General features: G+C 34.6%; 2 protein-coding genes across 3 annotated transcripts in view; one reads left to right on the top strand and one right to left on the bottom strand.

Annotated features, from left to right (window-relative positions):
* The window catches only part of LOC5575621 (oxysterol-binding protein-related protein 9), a 251,354-nt gene that overhangs the window by 138,968 nt on the left and 91,673 nt on the right, over positions 1-20,713 (top strand). The window lies entirely within an intron of this gene.
* Positions 11,510-14,089, bottom strand: LOC5575619 (elongation of very long chain fatty acids protein AAEL008004-like). Its single transcript, XM_001662056.2, has 4 exons — positions 13,197-14,089; positions 12,027-12,364; positions 11,829-11,968; positions 11,510-11,762 (listed from the first exon to the last, which is right to left on the bottom strand). The coding sequence occupies exons 1-4, from the start codon at positions 13,379-13,381 to the stop codon at positions 11,532-11,534; spliced, it is 894 nt and encodes a 297-aa protein (XP_001662106.1). The 5' UTR covers positions 13,382-14,089; the 3' UTR covers positions 11,510-11,531.

Genomic DNA, 20,713 nt, shown 5'->3' on the forward strand with positions numbered 1-20,713 from the left:
GTTAGGGAAGTATCGAGTTACAGAACGCAAAACCAATGCAACTGCGATCCAAGAGACCATCGAGTTAGCCATGAAAACCAACCTTTTAGTATGGTTCTCTAACTCGATATCGAGATACAGAATATCGAGTAAGGGATAATTAACTGTAGTAGTTTACGCAACAAGTTGTAGAATGATGATTTATTTTTACAGCACTAGTTGTACATTTATCCAACGAGGCTTGCCGAGTTTGATAATTACAACGCGTGCTGTAAAAATCAAGTTCTTTAAAAATTGAGCGTATAACATTTTTTTTGCAACTTAGTTAAAGATCACTTAAAGGTATCAGAAATCAAATCGGGTTGCACTCGACAATATTTTGCAATTTCTGAAAGTTGTTGTACCATGTACTAAAAACAGTTGCGTTATTAAAAAGCGTTGCGTAATAATAATTACGCAACTGATTTTAGTTGCGCAACGACTATCATCACACTGCATTATTCGGTGCAGGAAAGTAGGTCGTTTCATGATAAACAGCCTATTACGATGAGAAATTGCAAAAAAAAAACTATTGAATAATGTGCTAAGGTCAAATATAAATAATTATGATCACGTGTGTCATCTAATATTCGACAATCATAAAATGTTTCCATTTCAGGGGTGTAAGTCACATTTTGATCGGTTTTGAGTCAAGTAGACTGAGAAATTCTACTGTTTTCAAGCTCACCAACGCACACTGTAGCCGTTGCTAAAAAAACGTGATCGAAATTGTTTTGACATTGAAAACATGATTTTTGTACTATAGTGTCTTCGGGAAAGTTTTTCCATTTAATAATTGCTATTTTATGAATGGGTCAATTTGGTAATTAATCAAATTTTATATTATTTTATTTTATAATATTAGAAGAAATAACTTTGCTGTACAATTTTCAATAATTCTAGTGTTTTTTGTTACTTACAAAATGCATAACTTTCTCGAAAAGAACATGTTTTCATTTCTCATACTTTTCGAGGTAGTGAAGGTTTTATATAACGATTTGCACCTTTTTAACACTATAAATCATTAGGTTGCGATATTTCCGCAGTCTGCGATAATTTTATGGGAAAACTTTCCCGTAGACACTATAGTACAAAATTATTTTTGAAGGTCAAAACAATTTCGATCTCGTTTTTTTTTTCAGCGTCGGCAACAGTGTGCAACGTTGTAGACCGTTGCATACTGTTGCCGACGCTGAAAAAAAAACAAAATTTACTCTACTACATCTGAAGATTGAAGATTTTGAGCAATCATATTGTGCATTAACACGTAGTTTCGTATGTTGATAGGTGTAAGAATATTAAAAGACACGGACACCGTCTTCAGCCATTTAGCTGCACAGACTGTAACTTAACACTAGACAACGGACAAGCATGCTCCAGTGGCACAGCCGAGAAACATTCCTTACGAAAAGTTTCTATGGCTGACGCGGGAATCGAACCCACACCCCATGACACGATGCGATCATTGCCTGGCGACACTAACCGCACGGCCACGAAGCCCAGATATGGAATTAAGACTGTTTGAGACAAACATTCAATACTTTTTCATGATTCCAAAGATGAAAATAAGTGAAAACAGCTTATAATTGCCGGAAAATAGATGACACCTATGACCTTCATTGTTGATAAAGTGTATCGAAAAATTATCTAATAGTATCTTACCAACGTGATGTGCAAACAGTTTAAGTCACTGCATCCTGAATGATGCATGCATGTACAGTCGACTCTCTATAACTCGATGGATTTTTTGGTCCCTTCAATTATCCATACATCGTGCTCTCCATAAGTCGATATTTCAATAACTCGATATCTCCACTAGTCGATGTCACGTGAGAGGGAAATTTCTCTCCATAACTCGATATCTATTTTAAAATCTTTCTTATTTGGGGAAACGTGGTCCAATTCTTGTTTGGAGATGAAAAAACACATGCAAGTTGTAATAATAGTTGAAAAACATGAAAAAAAAATAATTGTCAGTCAAAATCATATGATTTTTCGAGCATTTCGAAAAAAAAATCAAATAATAGTTTGTAAAGTACAATCAACAAAATAATATTATTTTCTTACAGAGGTGATCATTCATGCATTAGAAATACAGGATTTTGTTCCTTCGATTTTGTGACTTTTTGTTTCGGTACATTCTATAACTCTATAAGTCGATGGTCCCTTGAATATCGAGTTATGGAGAGTCGACTGTATATTCTATGTATGTAATATATGTTCACACTTAAATTATTTTTCAGGAATCCGTGAATTTCACCGTAATCTCAACAGCTGAAAAGTTCGGTGAATGAAATTAACGGAGAACGGTGAATTTTTACAGTTTTCAGTGAAGTTTCACCGGAATCCGTAAAATGTTGACGGAATGTCGGTGTTTTTTTTATCGAACATTTCATCTGTTGAGATTACGGTGAAATTCACGGATTCTGGTAAAATAATTTAAGTGTGTTTATTACATGTTTTTTACAGGAATGCAGGATTTTCGTTGAACCTCATACATACAAATCATTAGAACAAAATTTTATGAAAAATTGTGTTATTTGTTTTTGAATATTACCGTCAGATGTCAAGTCGAGCACTCGACACTGAAGAAGTCTGTAAGTCGCAGACGAAATAGGAATGTCTCTCAAGATAAGCAACTGTTAGAGTTTAAAGGTATTTGCTCGCCTTACTAGTAATTCTAGTATTTTATTTTTTTGCAAAAAGTGAAGTGTTAAAGTTCAATTAGTAGTAATACTCTAATAATTCCTCCCCTAAATTTAATAAAAAAGTGTTCTGTCAGATGGATTTGTGTCTTTTCTTAAACGCATATTACATTGGATGTTAATGGGTACATACAGTTGTGTTAAGAATAGTAGTAAAATACCGAATTTCAAACAAAATGCTTAATTTTGGCTTTGTAACTTTTATCTCATATTAGAAATTAAGATGAAACTTTTATTTTGAAAAGCACCTTGAACTGGACTAAATTTAGATTTTTGTCTGCAAATATGTTTGTCATTCCAGAGCTGACAAGATTTTTTTTATTTCAACGCAAAATATTCGTTAACCCTTAAAGACGTGAAGGTGTACACTACATTTCCGCTCGTGTATCTGCACCGGTATCCAAATCTTTGGTGCAAGTAATTCCCTACACAAAACTGTTGATATTTTGAAAATTGATCAGTTTAGTCAAAAGATATGAGCATTGCATTGGACTCTTTTTTTTTTTGTCCACAACTTTTAAGGGTTAAATGAAATTTTGACAATAACACTAGGGTAATAGGTCCAATTAGAAGGTTTTTGGGTCATATATTCTAAGCACGATAAACGATGAATGCGCGTTGAAGAGTCCGAGCGATCCTGAGTTTTTTTTCTCATTGCGTCGTCGCCCGACCAGTGGATTACAACAGAGTTGTAACAGATTTTGTTACTCAGCTACCGCATTTTTTATAACAAAATATGTTATAATTTCGGCTGATTAGTAACAAAAATGCTTCTACACTAAACAAAATTGAAACAAAATGTGTTATAATTTAAACAAAAATGTAACTCATTATGTTTAAAATCAAATAAAAATATAACTCATTTTGTTACAAAATAACAAAATTTGTTATAAGCAAGCTCAATTTTTATAACAAATTGTGTTATAATTATATTTTAAATTGAAACAAATTTTAAATAGACTTTGTTATTAGAACTAATTTTGTTTTAATAATGTTATAATTCCCTCCATCAACTCAATGTGCAAAACAAAAACTAACAAAAATTAAAGAAAATGTTTTATTTGTAACAAATCTTGATATAATTGTGCTACAATGTTGGTGTAATCCACTGTTCGGTGGGTTTTGGTTCTTTTTTCTCGGTTTTCACGTTTGCCGGGCAGTGCGGTTTGAAAAGCCCGAGCAAGCATGAGTTTTTTCGTTGCGTCGTCGGATTTGTTTTTTTTTTTCTCGGTTTTCACGTTTACTGGGCAGTGCGGTTTGAAAAGCCCGATCCAAAATTAATTTTTTCGTTGAGTCGCCGGATTGTAGTGTTAAGTGAAACTGAAAGTGGATTGTGGCTGCTCAGTTAAAGACAGTGAATCAAATTGTCATCAAAGCAGAAAAAAAACAAACAACAAAGCAAGGTCCTCACAACCATTTGTCCCAACTTATGCGGATAGGGATACACTCAAAAGCAAAATTGCCATGACAATCACAGGGCGCAACATAGTTCGAACCTTTTCAAGTAGTGATAAACTGATGTCGCGGAATAAAATTGGTACAACAAGAATAGGAGATGACAATGTCTTTGTTGCTGCGTGTTGGATGACAATTGATTCACTGGTCAAGGATGAAGGATCCATTAGCGAGCTAGTTTCCAGCTTTTATGTATAAAATTTGTATAACTCCACATTTAATCGTTCAGCAGTGAGACGTAAATATTATTTTTCAACAAACTATGAATGGTTTGCCACTGTAATTGTCGGCATAAGAGTGTTGTGATGGTCCAACCAATCGATTTTTTTTTACTTCTCATATGAGTAAAATATGATAACACAGCTGTAGGAATGGTACGTTTAGCTATTTGTTCAACAAACTTTGAATGGTTCGTCACTTCAAGTGTCGACATATCTTCTTCTACTTGGAATTTTTTCATAACGATTGAAAGTATGTGTTATATTCAAAGGCATGTTTATATCTCACAAATAATTGTTTATCATTGTCTAATCGCTTATCGCTTATCAAAGTGTGACCCAACGATTCTTCCCATTAATAAACATCCCTCCCAGTAACCTTTGAGGAGATTACGCACTAACATTCCTTCCCCCAATCCCACCTGATTGCAAGGACGTGGCCGGCGCCGTTATTGACCCTGTATAAATAGAGACACTGAAGAAGATTATGGCCAATCCTAGCCAAACTTCTAGTTGATTCTTTATGCATCTTCACTGACATCGGTCAATCACGGAATAGCAACCATTGATTTGTGTAGTAAGTCTAAACTAAGCTAAGCTAAACTATATATGAAACTAATCAAGCAAATCGACATTACTCGATTTTGAACTCGTTAGAGATTAAATTTATTCCAGCTGTTTCACATACCTGCTCAGAAATTTTAACTCGTTATGACTTTTGAAGACTACCGTATTGACTTTTGAAGACTACCGTAAAAAGATCAACATAGGGTAACGGTCGTATTTTGGACCCCTTCTTCTTCTTCTTTCTGGCGTTACGTCCCCACTGGGACAGAGCCTGCTTCTCAGCTTAGTGTTCTTATGAGCACTTCCACAGTTATTAACTGAGAGCTTACTATGCCAATGACCATTTTTGCATGCGTATATCGTGTGGCGGGTACGAAGATACTCTATGCCCAGGGAAGTCGAGAAAATTTCCAACCCGAAAAGATCCTCGACCGGTGGGATTCGAACCCACGACCCTCAGCTTGGTCTTGCTGAATAGCTGCGCGTTTACCGCTACGGCTATCTGGGCCCCTTGATTTTGGAGCCCTTAAGGAAGTGATTTTAGTTTCGTGTCCCAATTTATTAATTGCACAGCGTAACCAAGTCAAAGAACATGTCAAAATGTAGAGAAAAACTTCCTCTACGAGATAAAAATGCCCAAACGGTCATGTAGGATCCAAAAAATGTCGAAAATAATTGAATTGTGAAGCATTGTTTTTTTATTATTTTAGACACACCAATACATTTTGGACCCTCAAGGTATATATTTTGGACCCCCGGCATTTTTTATCGTTTGGCGACGAAGTCCTTGACACTGGATGTATAATATGCTTGACCATAGTCTAATCAATCGATCGACAATGGAAAAACGAATAAATTCTACGGTTTTTGTCCAGAAATTTGAAATAAGTTTCTGTTTACATTTGAAAAGTTTCTGACGGCTCCAATTTCTGTGAGTAACGTGTTGTAACGGTTGCATGGATGCACCGATTAAATTTAATTAATTTCAGATAAAATAAACACATTTTCTTTGTACAAACGGTTGAAGCAAGTGCGGAATAGTCCTATCTTTCCAAATGGCATGCAAATTGAGTTGGTCTTTCGATTTAAACTGGGAAATTTTCAGGAAAATGGCCAAAGGGGTCCAAAATATACAGGGGTCCAAAATATATTGGTTATCCTATATTTTTTAAATAACGCTATAAACAATTTCCATTTGGGAAGTTTTTTTTTTTCAAGTGAATATGAATACAGAATTTTATCCAGGTTTCCATACGTTAAAAAATACTGTTCGCTGTTTCAATAGTTTATCAAATGTCAATCAATTTGATTAATTTATTATATGGACAGCGTTCTCGTTATCAAAATCAAATTTACATCGCTCGCATTCTTACAAAAAGAAAAAAATATTACAGTTTATCCCTTGTGGGAATGCACCTCTTCTCCGCAGATTCCATTGGCGCCATTTGTTACGATGATGAGTAATCGACCGAAAGGTTAATCGAAAATAAACCATGCTTGCCGGTTTTCTGTCTGAATGAAAACATCCGCTTTGGTTTATTATTCGGCCTAAGTTCCTATAACGTATGAATTATACGACCACCCTTACCGCTATCACTACAAAGCTTCTATACTAACAATTTATAGCAAAACATGGTATAAAGCTACACACTTCAGTAAAGCGACTTCCACGAAAGCTTACATGTAGCTGGAAGCTTTTAAACATCGCGATGGTTTAGGTAGCATAAAAAGTATCGATGGCGGCGGTGTAATGTGAAGGGCTACATCGGTAACGGTATGATTTTTTTATTGTTCTCGACAAAATGTGTTAAAATTTAAGCTTGTAAGTGTTAAAATAACGAAATATGTTAAAAAAAATCCTGTATATCAAACAAGATTTCTGTACAATTTGTTTTAATTCAAACAACATTATAACTTTCCTTCGTCTTGGTATTACGTCCTCACTGGGACAGAGCCTGTTCCTCAGCTTAGTTTTCAATGACCTCTTCCACAGTTATTAACTGAGACCTTTTACCTTTTTAAAGAAATAAGGTGTCATATAAAATACTATTATACATAACACATTATGTTAGGGACAGTCCGTAAAAGTCGTGGCAATATAAGAGGAAAGTGAATCTCTTAATTTGTGACAAAACATGTAAGGTACTCCAAAGCAAGTAAGACCTAAAAAATATGGCACTTCAAATAAATAGTTCGATATACACTACCCACCAAATCGTTGGAATCGTTGCAATACTGAGTGTTGCAGCACTTTTTAGTTTAGCATCTACCAAAACCTAGTGAAAAAAGTTTTCTCAACTGAAATCAAAAATATTAGTGACTAAGGGCCGCATATTAAAAAACATTCCCGGAAAACAAATTTAAATGTATCTTTGCAATCCCGAAATAATAATATTCATTTGAGGTGATCCTAAACTTTTCAAAATGCTGCAATATTTAGTATGAGGGTTGCAATACGCGATTCCATACCTATGATGGGTAGTGTAATTTCCAAATGCTATTATCTTTGAAAACGGATGGCTCATTTGCAATCTGGCTGGGAAATCGAAAATTTTAAAAACTTCTAAAAAACAACAGGGACACGTGCAATTATATTCGTTAATTTATCTGAATAGGGAAAGTGTACCAGTTATGGCCATAGTAGCTCCCTATTTGGCCATATGCAAAATTCGGACCACTTTCATATTTTTAATCTTTTTGGATGTTTTAACTTCTAGATATAGCCTATATCTTACTGCTAAAACACAAAAAACTTTTCAAAATGTTGAGACATTCAAGTTACCACGTATGGCGAAATAGGGAACCACTATGGCCATAACTGGTACGCCTACCCTATATCGTTACGATGATAAAAATAGAGTAAAGTGGGGCAAAGAAACTTATGTCAGAATTTATTCATTTCATGTCAGATTTATTCATTTTTAGCTAAGATTGTTTGAAAATTTATTATCTAAAACGAGCTTTTACCTCACCGGTGGGACAAAAGTTGTCATGAGAAAATACGTTTTGTCTCAAACTCCGAGTATGCCTTATATTCCGAACAGTAGTTTCAATGTAGAGAACTTGAATTATAGATGAATTGACGAATTTGAAGTGTTTTACGGGGTAAGAGCGCCCGCCGGGGTAAGACGGACCACCTTCAGTTTGGCATTAAAATGTCGGTTTCCTTAAAAGTTCATAAAGCACTTTGCATACACAAGATTTTTGTCAATGGCCGAAGCATTTAGAGTGATATTTACATGAAATTTCTCATAACAAATATCGAAAACAAAGTTTCTGCTCGTCGATATTGAATTTTATCTAATTTTAACAGATGCTCACTTAAGGATTTCGGATGGGATTTTTTTTTTGTAAAAACAGCAATGTGAAATATGCATTAGTGAAGTGAAAAAAGTATTGAAAATATTTAGCTTTGAAATAAGGCCATAGTTCTGAAAAATCACACTTGTGGAATGAAACCAACCACTGTTGATGGGGTAAGACCGTCACCCCTAATTTATACTAAATAAAATGTCTAAACCATTTTTAAAGTTGTAACTACGTTGTACATTACTATTCAAGTGAAATGAAATCAATTAAGGTGGTGATAAGTATATTTCTAAGTTTTTTGAATTAATTAACCCTAAAAATGATTCAATATCCACGTTAATCAATGTAGAATTGATAAAACCTTATACTTTTTAGAATCACAAGGAACTGATATATTTTTTTTCGCAAAATTGTGCACGAAAAACGTGGTGGTCGTTTTTTCCGTGGGTGGGCGGTTTTACCCCGTCGCTAAAAATAATCGTGATAAGACATCACTTTTTCAAGCTTCAAGAAATAAATATTTTTATACAAATACAACACCTGTTTGATCATGCCTAAGGCTTCAAAAAACGACATGCTGCACAGAAAAAAGATTATTGATTTTTGATTTTGACATATGAACTAAATTGCTTAGGCGGGCGGTCTTACCCCGTCTTCCCCTAGATTTTAAACCAGATTTTGGGTAAATTATGTTTTCCGTGTACCTTTCGTAATGTCAGATAGGAACATCCCCACCTGAGCTAGCTGTTATTCGAGCAGAAAGAATTGCCAGAACTAAACTTCCCCAACTTTTCATCTGTTTTAGTAGAAATTAAACACCAGGATTCCAGTATTTATTGCTTTGTACTGACTTTTCGTCAAAATTAAATAAAGACTTGCCACTGACATGCGATCAACTGTCAAACTGTAAAAAAGTCTAATCCAAAGCTTGCAACTGATTCCTTCTCGCCTGTAATAAATGTTCATCTTCGGAACAGGGTGCAAAGATTTTCTATTAGTGGCCAGCTCTATGATGGTAGGCAAATTGAAAAATTCGGCTTATTATGTCGAAATTAGTCATGGAGATGCTAACAAAAAGGATTACACTGCTGCAAAGTGAACTTCAATTACCACTCATTGCGCTGCAGATATTTTGGCCCGACAGTTTAGTTTCCAAATATCATGAGAAGATTATTCAACTGACAATTGAATGAATGACTGCAATACTTAGGTAAACTTTTGTATGATTCCATTAAAAAAAAACCTCCATAAAAATGTCCTTTCTATGAAATATTAGGATACTTAGCTTCTGGATTTATTTTGAGTACCAAACTCAATGAGGTTTATTTTGAGTACCAAACTCAATACAGTCGAAGCTTGTTATAACGACATCGCAAGGGACCGTCGTAATAGAGAAATGTCACTATAGAGAACAGTTATAACATCAAAATAATTTTCAAGGGACCGAAAAATGTCGCTATAGGGAACTTTTGTCGCAATAAAAGTTGTCGTTATAACGAGCTTCGACTGTATTTAGGTACAGTGGCCCAATTTCATATTCGTACAGGATACTGTTTCCACATCAAGTTAGTAAGAAACTATTAAATGAAGTATTGATCTACAAATACTTTATCCACATTGAAGGTAACAGGTGTTATCTATTGTTTGCCAATCACAAAATGTTTCCATTTAAATTCATCTTTGGATTAATAGAAAAGTATTGAATTGATGTCTAAAATTCACCCAATTCCATATTCGTACACCTACCAAAATTCATACGCACAACGTTCAAAACTAAATTTAGAAGCTCTATTTGATTACTGAAATGCTTTATTATGATGTTCAGATATAGTGAAACACATTTGGGCAATTTATTAGTGGACATATATGAAATTTAGGTAAAGTTATGATAAATGCCAGTTTTCCAATGTGTTTTGCTATTTAATCCTATAATTCAAACAATAACGTTTATTTTTGTCATTGGATCCAATCTATAGATTATACTCGTAAGCTCTGATAGAAATTTAGTTGAAATATATATAGTTTACAGAAATCATAAACAATTTTTATCCCTTTTGAGTTCAGAAAATTGTTGTGTCATAAGTTCAAAACTCTTCTAAAATGATATGTTTAATCAATGTAAACCAAATTTTCATTCTAAACAACAGGTAAATGTTAATTTCGAATTTGTCTGTAAAAATAATTTGAACTACGAACTTCTTTTTACATTAAAGTACCCTAAACTACGCTGTACATACCACCTCATAATTGATGTCATCGTAATATTCAATTATCTTTGAAATAATATTCAAATTATATTCGAAATAGCACCCTATTTTGCAATTTATTGATTTTATAAGAAAAATACAAAATAACTTGAATGAGCAGAGAGCATTGATATACTATTTAATAGAATATATCCTGTTGTTTTCATCATTTTAAAAATCGTTTGTGTTGCGCTTATGGCAATAATATTTATTCTTTAAATCTCTATAATCATGTTTGGTAGTAAAATGTAAATTAAACATGATAATTACGCAATGTTTTGATAGGAACATTATCTATGAATTATGTATATACATTTAGGAGCCAAACATAAAGAAATTGACTAAAATTTTTGGTTTTGGATTTGTTATAAATGTTATACTACCTAAGATTCAAAAGTATAAGTTGTCGATATCTACTCCTAGCTACTCCAAAACAAATTATAATTTTTTGAAACTTGTGCAATATTCGCAGTTATCATTCTTAAGGAAGTGATGTTGAAAAAAATGCAATTGATTGTTCGACTTACCGAATATTTTAGCAAAAAACATGGGAAAACTGGTATTTTTCTTAAATTTACTTAAGTTTCAAATATGTCCGCTTTTAAATTTTCCAAATGTATTCTACTGCATCTGAACAACACAACGAAGAGCTTAAGTAATCATCTAGTCCATTAAAAAATTAGTTTTGAATGCTGTATATTTATTTTTTGTTAGGTGTACGAATATGGAATTGGGTCAATTATGGACACAATGTCAATACTTTTCCATTATTCCAAAGATTTAAGCAAATGAATACAGTTTGTCATTGCCAAACAATTGATGACACCTATAACCTTCATTATTGATAAAGTATATCGAAGTCCATGCACCATTTAATAGATTTATACCAACTTGATATGAAAACAGTGCCCCGTACGAAAATGAGATTGAGTAACTGTAAATAATTTTCTTCGTGTAAGGACAACATTTCTTTCAACAGAAAAAAGCCTTGTTTGCTACCCAAACTTTCACTTTCATTTTCGCTTGTACGTGTTACTAGCAACGTTAACAACAACCTCGTTGGACGTTAACAGAAGGTTATCCTTTTCCGTTTTCCTCGAAGTATACGTTCTCAAATAAAAGTCAGCAAACAATTTGATTTGCAGTGCCATGTTGGGGCCATGAAACAGGCAATGGCCTAATGGCACGGGACAATCAGGACGCATCGCAAAGCCCAAATTGATGAGCACGGTTATCAGTTGAGTCTGTGGTGAAGAAGACGTGCAAAATGAGTTACTGGGGTGTGTTTTCGTATATCATTGTTTACTTACTATCTGAAGAAGTGTGATCAACTTTTTAACAGGAACTAAACTAAACGGTAGTTGTTTCGCAAAAATGGAACTAAGATAGTATGCGTACATAAATATGTGCACTATACTATTAACGATAATTGTGTAACTCAGCATGCTACCTAAAATATAAATGAAACATTCTAATTAACTTCTTTACATTTGAATCATGAAGCTTACCTCCGCCATATTTCGCGAATCCCCAAGATGTTACTAAAGCGTAACAGTGATGATAAACATGGAAGCTACTGATTTGTGCATTTTTCTTCCTCAAAGCATACATAACCGTTTCTATGAGCTCTGACATCTTCAAGAGAAACGTAAAATAAGCAGCGTAGATGAATCCGATGGAATCCTTATCGTTGGAAAAATCAGGTGCTCTGCATTTGTAGAAATACTGGAAAGTCCAACCATGTCGATAGAACAGATAGATGGAACATGCACTGCCCAACATTTGAAAGGCGTCATACACGATTATCGGGTATTTTAATTGCATGGCTTTCCTCTCCTGCATTATGCTGCGAATAGTAGAAGACACAAATGATTTTAATATGTTTCTTCTGTTCTGATACATTTTACATCAGTTTGCTTCAACTTAGTCTTGAATTTGAAAAATGCCATTAGGGTAGATGTACCAATATTTGCACCGTTTTGAATATTGTAAAAACATTGAACGGAATCTTCCAATCCATATTTAGCAGGAAAAAATATGATAACTGTTCAGAAACTTCGTTTTTATATTGCAAATTGTGGTGTTGAAAAATAGATCACTAGCACTAGTATTCGCCATGCTATTAATCTCGGTTCCTGAATCCGCCACCTAAATTGATTTCATATTCATCTTCTTCTTTTTGGCGTTACGTCCCCACTGGGACAGAGCCTGCTTCTCAGCTTAGTGTTCTTATGAGCACTTCCACAGTTATTAACTGAGAGCTTACTATGCCACTGACCATTTTTGCATGCGTATATCGTGTGGCAGGTACGAAGATACTATATGCCCTGGGAAGTCGAGAAAATTTCCAACCCGAAAAGATCCTCGACCGGTGGGATTCGAACCCACGACCCTCAGCTTGGTCTTGCTGAATAGCTGCGCGTTTACCGCTACGGCTATCTGGGCCCCTAAATTGAAATTGATTTCATATGAAGGGTGCGAATTAAGGACATCCATGGCGAAATAAGGTACAAATAAATAAAATTATCAAGAATATGATTTTTTTTCATTCTTCTCTCGGGTTTCTGGGAATGTTGTCACATCATTTTAACACTATACGTTTCATGCCTGTTTGTTTCGTTGAACGGTATATAAGTGGCGAATACCAGTACATCTACCCTACACCAATTAATACTTACTCGGGAACTATCCGCAACACGAGCAATAGATAAAGTCCGATACATCCTATGATCCATAGTGGATTGTGCAGCAAGGGTAGATCCCTAGTTCTGTGGTCAGCCAAATCGTCCACTAGGAAGTTGTACAACCCCTTCAAACTTGTTACGTTATGTAGTAAGTAGTGTATTGCTCCTTCGTGTTCCATTAGTTCTGGTCATAAACTACTTCCAAAAACTAGCAATAAACCACTACAAACTAAGTTTAACCGAAACCATCTGTTGTGTAACTGGAAGCGTTTCATTCACCTGATGCCCTTTTAATAATTTCTTTATCATAGGCTAGACACCTTCTACATGTTGGAAAGTATAAACAAATCACACGTTTTCTTGCGGGGCGTGTGTTGGAAAGCAGCGTACCAATTTAATCTATTGTAGTGATTTTAAACGCACGTCGTTTGATGATTTGTCGTTTGAGGATAGTGGAAAATAGGTTACCGTGCAACGGAATTTTTCGAACTACTTTCAAATAATACACGCCCTTTCGAAAATTTCCACCCGATAACCGTCGTCCCATACCGAACACTGAACACGCGTGTGAACGCTTCGCAATTCAATGGCATATGCTGAGATTATCGCAAACGACAAAAAACGTTCAACTGCTCGACAGTTAGTACCTATCATCTAATTCTATTCTTTGGCGTATTGTCCACAGTGCACCATATCCGGTGGTTAGAGAAACTTTTCTATTTGATCATGCTATTGCCGTATATTGTAATATGTCACGGAAGTATGTTCAGTTGACATCACAAGAACAAGCGGCATCTTATGGTCAGCAAAATTTGTAAGTAGGCAAATAGTGGTGTGTGACAGTGATACTCTTTTCCGACAATAGCAATCTTTACAGACTAACTATTGAAGGTTCATTACAAGTTGTACATGTGATCTATGATAGCGTGTGGGAAAATGGTCACTAAATCCGGTTACGGTTTCATACACTGAGTAAATACTACTTCACCCAGTGTGTACCGTAATGGAAAATTAGTTTATTTTAAATGGTTACACATGGGTTATTTTGGAGAACATCCATATATGTACACTGCCCGTCTACAAGACTATATCACTGTATTATGACATGTGATTCTAAACTCTCTGGGCGCCGTAATATTATTGTCGTTTACCGCTGAACTGCAAAAGTTTTAATTTTTTTCGAGCGTTTCAACCAAACAGTTTTATTTTTATATGATACCGATCGTTTGTTTGTTATCTAATGATTGTAGATGCTGAAGATCTGATTATTGTGGACGTTGTGCTATGAATGCAACATCATTTTTTTATGTATTTTGCGTTTTATACTAGCTTCATAACAACTTAATCTCGATAGCTAATAGGGCAATTCTGAACTCACGTTCAGAAATACCGAATGTGGCAAATGTGAACAAAATTTTCCTGTTTCCGCATACGCTCGGGTTATTAGGTACTTGTTATTAATTCAAATTTGATCCTCGGCTCTTCTAGAGTTGCATAAGGACGAGGTGAAATATTTCCATCCAGGGCGATTATCTGCTATCGCCTTTTCAGATCATATGTTCTTTTCTGTTCGAAACATACAGTTGTGTTCAGAATAATAGTAGTGAAAGCCGATTTTCATACAAAATGTTCAACTTTGGCATGCTGTATCTTTGTTTCCCTATAAGCAATCGGCATGAAATTTTGACAGAAACTACAAATATCCACAATTTTATTATCACAAAATTTGATATTTTTTACACTACCGGTTAAAAATTTAGGCACCAGGTTAAATCGCTGCGACTAATATTTAGTCTATTGTAGTAGGGTAATTTTCCCGTTATTGCGATATTGCCTATAATTACGGTATCAGAAATAAATCTTCAGTATAAACCGAAAATTCTATTTTCTATGAATAGTATTGATGATGAAGAAAGCTCATAATATTCCCATGCTGAACCAAATGCATACTTTCAAAATTTAAAGATTTTAAACGTTGGAAGAATAGTTTTGAATGATGCATCAATAACAGCCTATATATTAAACCGGTCCCTCTGCCTACGAAACGAATTTCAAAAGCGTGAATTCTTAATTTTTGAACCAAAACAATTATATGCAGCAGGTATACAAGTTCGTGATGAAAGAAAATCCCATATTTTTTAGAAAAATAGGCAATAATAGGACAATAAAATAGATTGCAAAGGTTTCTTTATATCTTGTTTATAAATTTATTTCAAATAACAATGATTTAGCGACAAATCACGAGACCTGAGTGGACATAATCTATGACATTTGGTCGACATTTAGTCGAATGACGTTTGGTCGAAAGTACATTTGGTCGAACGGACATTTCGTCGAATGGACGTTTGGTCGAGAAGGTTTAATTGCAACAGAAAGCATTTGATCGAACATGTGGTGGAATCTAAACAGTATGGAATCAAAGTTTTACGTTTAGTCTCATTATCGTCGAGAGTAATATTTTGTCGCTAATACACATCAGCCATTTTACCAACAATCTATAAACGGTTAGCAAAATTTTGTTGATCAATTTGATGGATCCTACTCTCCCATCATACTGATTAACATGCTGCATTTTCATTTAAGTAGGCATGTTCTACGAGTTGATATAAGCTTATCTTATATAGAGACATGCCAACTTTTGTCACCTCAGCCAACTCGTGTATTCTTACCCGTTACGTATTATAAATTCAATTTTCTGGTCCAATTATCCAAAGCTTCTACCGCAAAATCTGTAGTGCACCCAATGTCATATATTTGCTTGAGTAATGTTATTAAACTGGTAGTCCCAATAAGCCAATTGGTCATAAGTAGAGTTACCGACGTATAACATTCACTTCGCCGTAAAGATTTTCCTTGAAGCAAATTATCCCTGCCGTTTTAAGTCTGATTTACGCTTCAATAAATCTTACCCCCATTTGTCAGCTGCAAGACCTGAAATTAAAAGAAAGATCCCGAGCACTCTCGCCGAATGCTTCCATCAGATGAAGATCAGCAGTTCATTACGAAGAACGATGACATTAACAAAAATATATTGAATTCAACAAATCATCATGTTCACATCGTTGCGCAGTTTGGCAAAGAATGATGATATTTTAAAAGAATAATAAATTCACTAGATCTAAATATTTCAGTCAATGTACAAAAAACTACTTCTAAAAATGTCATTTGGCATATTGGCATAACTTTAAATCACTAACAAATATGAATCTATGACATTTGGTCGAATGACGTTTGGTCGAATGATGTTTGGTCGAATGACGTTTGGTCGAATGACATTTCGTCGAAAGTACATTTGGTCGAACGGACATTTCGTCGAATGGACATTTGGTCGAAAATGATTAAGTTGCTTTGAGAAGCGTATGATATTTGGTCGAAAGGGCATTTCAATTTGAATTTTGAATATTATTTTACAGAGTGACATTTTGTCGGTAATACACAGTGATTGCGTTACTTGCGTTGTTTTATTTTCCTGCTATTATGTTTTATTCAGGCTGATTCTGCTGGTCGGATAAATCGCTACAAGCTGATCTCAAATGGAAGTAACTAAACTTTTGTCCCATCAATCAACTCTTCTCACCTCATTCGATACAGAGAATAATCACGAGTCTCTAGTTTGATTTTCTACGTTTGAATTATTTATCCGCTTATTGTCATTTACAGTCGTCGACACCATCCCAACAAATATTTAAGTGGAATAAGAGTTTTGGGGCCCAGATAGCCGTAGCGGTAAACGCGCAGCTATTCAGCAAGACCAAGCTGAGGGTCGTAGGTTCGAAGCCCACCAGTCGAGGATCTTTTCGGGTTGGAAATTTTCTCGACTTCCCAGGGCATAGAGTATCATCGTACCTGCCACACGATATACGCATGCAAAAATGGTCATTGGCATAGTAAGCTCTCAGTTAATAACTGTGGAAGTGCTCATAAGAACACTAAGCTGAGAAGCAGGCTTTGTCCCAGTGGGGACGTAACGCCAGAAAGAAAAAGAAGAAGAGTTTAAGAAACCATTTCAAAGCTAATTTCAGCTAGATAAACTGTTGTTCAGCTACTAATGTTACTTGGGATCATTGTATTTAATCGTATTTAATCTATATTTTAGCTGGAAGTGACAACAACCTGATTCACGATGAGAAGAAAAACGTATCATATAGACGGCCCTTCTGATGCACTTAGTCATAAGCGTTTCTTATATGCAATGGTCAGCGAAATTGGCCCCATATTCAACATATAAAAGTGCATTTTATGCAGACAATTCGAGGTGACCAAATAGATCTATCCCCATTTCCAAGTCTGGTCCCCGCATTCCATATTCTTAACCAAGTTCAAACGCTGAATATCAGACAAGTTTCCGAGCTTTCATATTGAATCATCAGATAAAGATCAACAGTTACGTATAAAGAACGATGAAATTTTGAAAAAATAATAAATTCAACATAGTTTGATATTCTATTAACTATAATTAACTAGAATAATAACAAAAATTATTGGGAGACATTTTTCCAAAGAATGATGATATTTAAGAACAATAATAAATTCAACAAGAAAAAAATCAACATCGGTGAACTTGAAAAAAAAACACCGGCTACAAAATAAAATTATTGCCAAGAATAATTTACTCTTGATAAACAGTAGAACAACTTGTCGTAAACGTTGTTGATAAATAATTTTCAGTTCAGATAGATTTATTATTGACTTCTGATGAGAAGAATGCTTGAAATAGATTCGATATTAATTCATTGTGCAAAAAATTTGGTTCGGTTCACATTCAATAGTTGGACCACACAATCCTTTGACCAACTATTACAAAATAATCTTCCGACCAAATGTCCGTTCGACTAAACGTCATTGGAACAAATATCATTTGACAAAATAATCTAAAGCATTTCGACCAAATGTCCATTCGACCAAATGTACTTTCGACCAAGTGTCATTCGACCAAACGTCACTCGACCAAATGTCTTTCGACGAAATGTCCTAAAGCTAACAAATATATAGATGTATGGATTATAAAAATATGACTACAATAATGTCCCGTTTTTCATTCAACAACAGGTAATAATTCAGATTATTCAAAAGAATACGTTTTATTTGTAAAACTTAGAAAACAATAATAAATTTTACCAAATGATCTTTCAAAAATCATTTCAAAATAAGATTTCGACCAAATGTCCATTTGACCAAATGTCCCTTCGACCAAATATCATTCGACCAAACGTCATTCGACCAAATGTCATTCGACGAAATGTCCTAAAGCCGAGTGGACATGCGAAAAATGTGTTAACAAATTAAGAAACAAGATGATCGCAGTAAAGCAATCTTTTAAAATTGCATCGGATTAGTGAAAGTTAGTGAAATAGTAGTTTACGCAACAAGTTGCCGAATTTCGATTTTTACAGCACGAGTTGTACATATATCCAACGAGGCTTACCGAGTTGAATGATTTCAGTTAGGTAATGACTATTACTAGACTATTACCACTCTGCATTATTCAGGGCTTTCGATGAGAAATTGCAAAACAATCTATTTACAAGTCATTAAAAGTATTGTCAAAAGCGGCTTCTTTTGACATCATTTCAACAATCTTCAACTTATGGACGGATTTCGATAATTCTTGAATACATATAGGGTGTCTGGTCTAGTGGTAGTGTGTATCCCAATATTGATGGTAGTGCGGTTTCAAGCGTGATATAGGCAATTGTTATTGTTGTGTGTATTTTTCCAACATGGCCCTTGCCAAAATAATATGAATGTGTAAAAAAAATCTTGTAGATTAGCATAGAATTAGTAGAAACAATTAAGAACCTTAACTTTTTTGGTCCTTTGCACTACTAATACTGGGGCGTTCCTAAAATAGTAAGTCTCAATGTGAAATCAATGTAAACCACTATTAAAGGAAATAAATAAATAGCTTCAAAAAATGTGTCCTATTAGACAAAAAATGCACTACTGGACACTTTTAGAAATCAAAATAGTTTAATAATCAAAAAGATTTTCTGACATTCAAACTGATTCTATTAATTATCATCAATTGTGAATGTTTTTTTCATTGATAAACATAATTTCGAAAATTATAAAGCTCGAAAATAATTACACATATATAGTACATTTCAGCGAAACATGTTATTTATAATTTTTAGTTTGCAGTATGCATCATCAACTTTACTTCCTCTCAAATGGAAAAGTCAGTTTCGAATTGTTTACAAGGTACTGCGATGATTAATTATTTATGTACAAAAACATTCGTTCTGATTCTTATTGTTATATGAACAGTATGTAGCAAGATTATATTAATTCCTATAATAAAAAGTACTATTTCTCCAGATTAGTGCCTTTGAAAAAGCGAGTAGGCTCACAAGACGGCCATCTTTAGATTCCGAGACCTTAAGTGAACTAAAGTGAACTCAGTGAATGTTAATGTTCACTCTAACTGAGCGACCGAGTTCTAGGGGTAGTTCAATGGTGAAGTTCATTACATTTACTACTGATGCTATTTATTTACAAATTATAATTACTAATTCATTGCAATTAATTAATGATCATGTTATAGGCAATTCCCGCCTAAGGAATATTGCTGTTATAAGGCTTTAACGTTTTGAAGTTTATCTGTACACGACGAAACACGTGTCTAATGTGCAAATTGATATTGAAACTGCGAAAAGAAACCACGTGCTCCGGTGCGGATCGAACCCACGGCTCCCTATTCGCTAGATGGGCGCTTCAACCTACAAGCTGTGGAGTCCCGTGAGAGACCCCGACGCTCGAAGGTGAACTGAACTCGATTACCCCAAAGTACATGGGATCATCATTTCACAGTCTAAACTTCGTTCGGATATATGATATGTACATTTGACACATACATCGTCGTGTACATGTATACATCGAAGCGAGCGAGAGTTATTTTTAGACATCGGCTTCGTGGCCAAATTGCTTCCTACCAACCATTCTAATCCATGGTACTGCTACAAGAGGCTGAATACACAAATCTACTCATATTAATATTTATGCTACAAATAAATCCAAAACGTGAGTGTCCAAAAGTTTTTGACTGTATACTTAAGTCAACAAATTAATTTATCATTTAGCAACTAGTGGTCTCAGATGGAAAACACTAGTCTGTTTACATTAGCATTGTCGAACTTCAACTAAGAGGAGACGAAACCGATAAAAAATCATAATTCTGTTGACTTGTTTTCGAATCTTGACATGAAGTTTTCAATTAGTCTTCTTTATAGATATGTACAATGTCATACAAACTGACAGTACCGTGCATTGTCATTAACACGGAGGGAGAGTAATTTAAATGCTCGAACATTGTGTGGCATTCAATCTATACTGAATGTAACAAAATGTACGTTGGGTATACCGCAATAATTGGAATGCATTTCCGAAATAATAAGACAAAGGAAGAGCTTTAGATTTATGTTACAAAATGTAAGTTCGATTTCAAAAATCAAGAAGTGTGACAAAGGGAGGGGGAGGAGGTCGAAAAAGTTGAAATTTAGCGTGACATAATT

This window comes from Aedes aegypti, chromosome 2 (genome assembly GCF_002204515.2).
Source record: "Aedes aegypti strain LVP_AGWG chromosome 2, AaegL5.0 Primary Assembly, whole genome shotgun sequence".
Lineage (NCBI taxonomy): Eukaryota > Metazoa > Arthropoda > Insecta > Diptera > Culicidae > Aedes > Aedes aegypti.

Coding starts and splice junctions, on each gene's coding strand:
- LOC5575619 (XM_001662056.2), bottom strand. CDS start 13,381: ATGGAACACGAAGGAGCAATACACTACTTACTACATAACGTAACAAGT. Junction 12,365..13,196: donor GTGTTGCGGATAGTTCCCGA/GTAAGTATTAAT, acceptor TACTATTCGCAG/CATAATGCAGGAGAGGAAAG. Junction 11,763..11,828: donor TGATCACACTTCTTCAGATA/GTAAGTAAACAA, acceptor TCTTCACCACAG/ACTCAACTGATAACCGTGCT.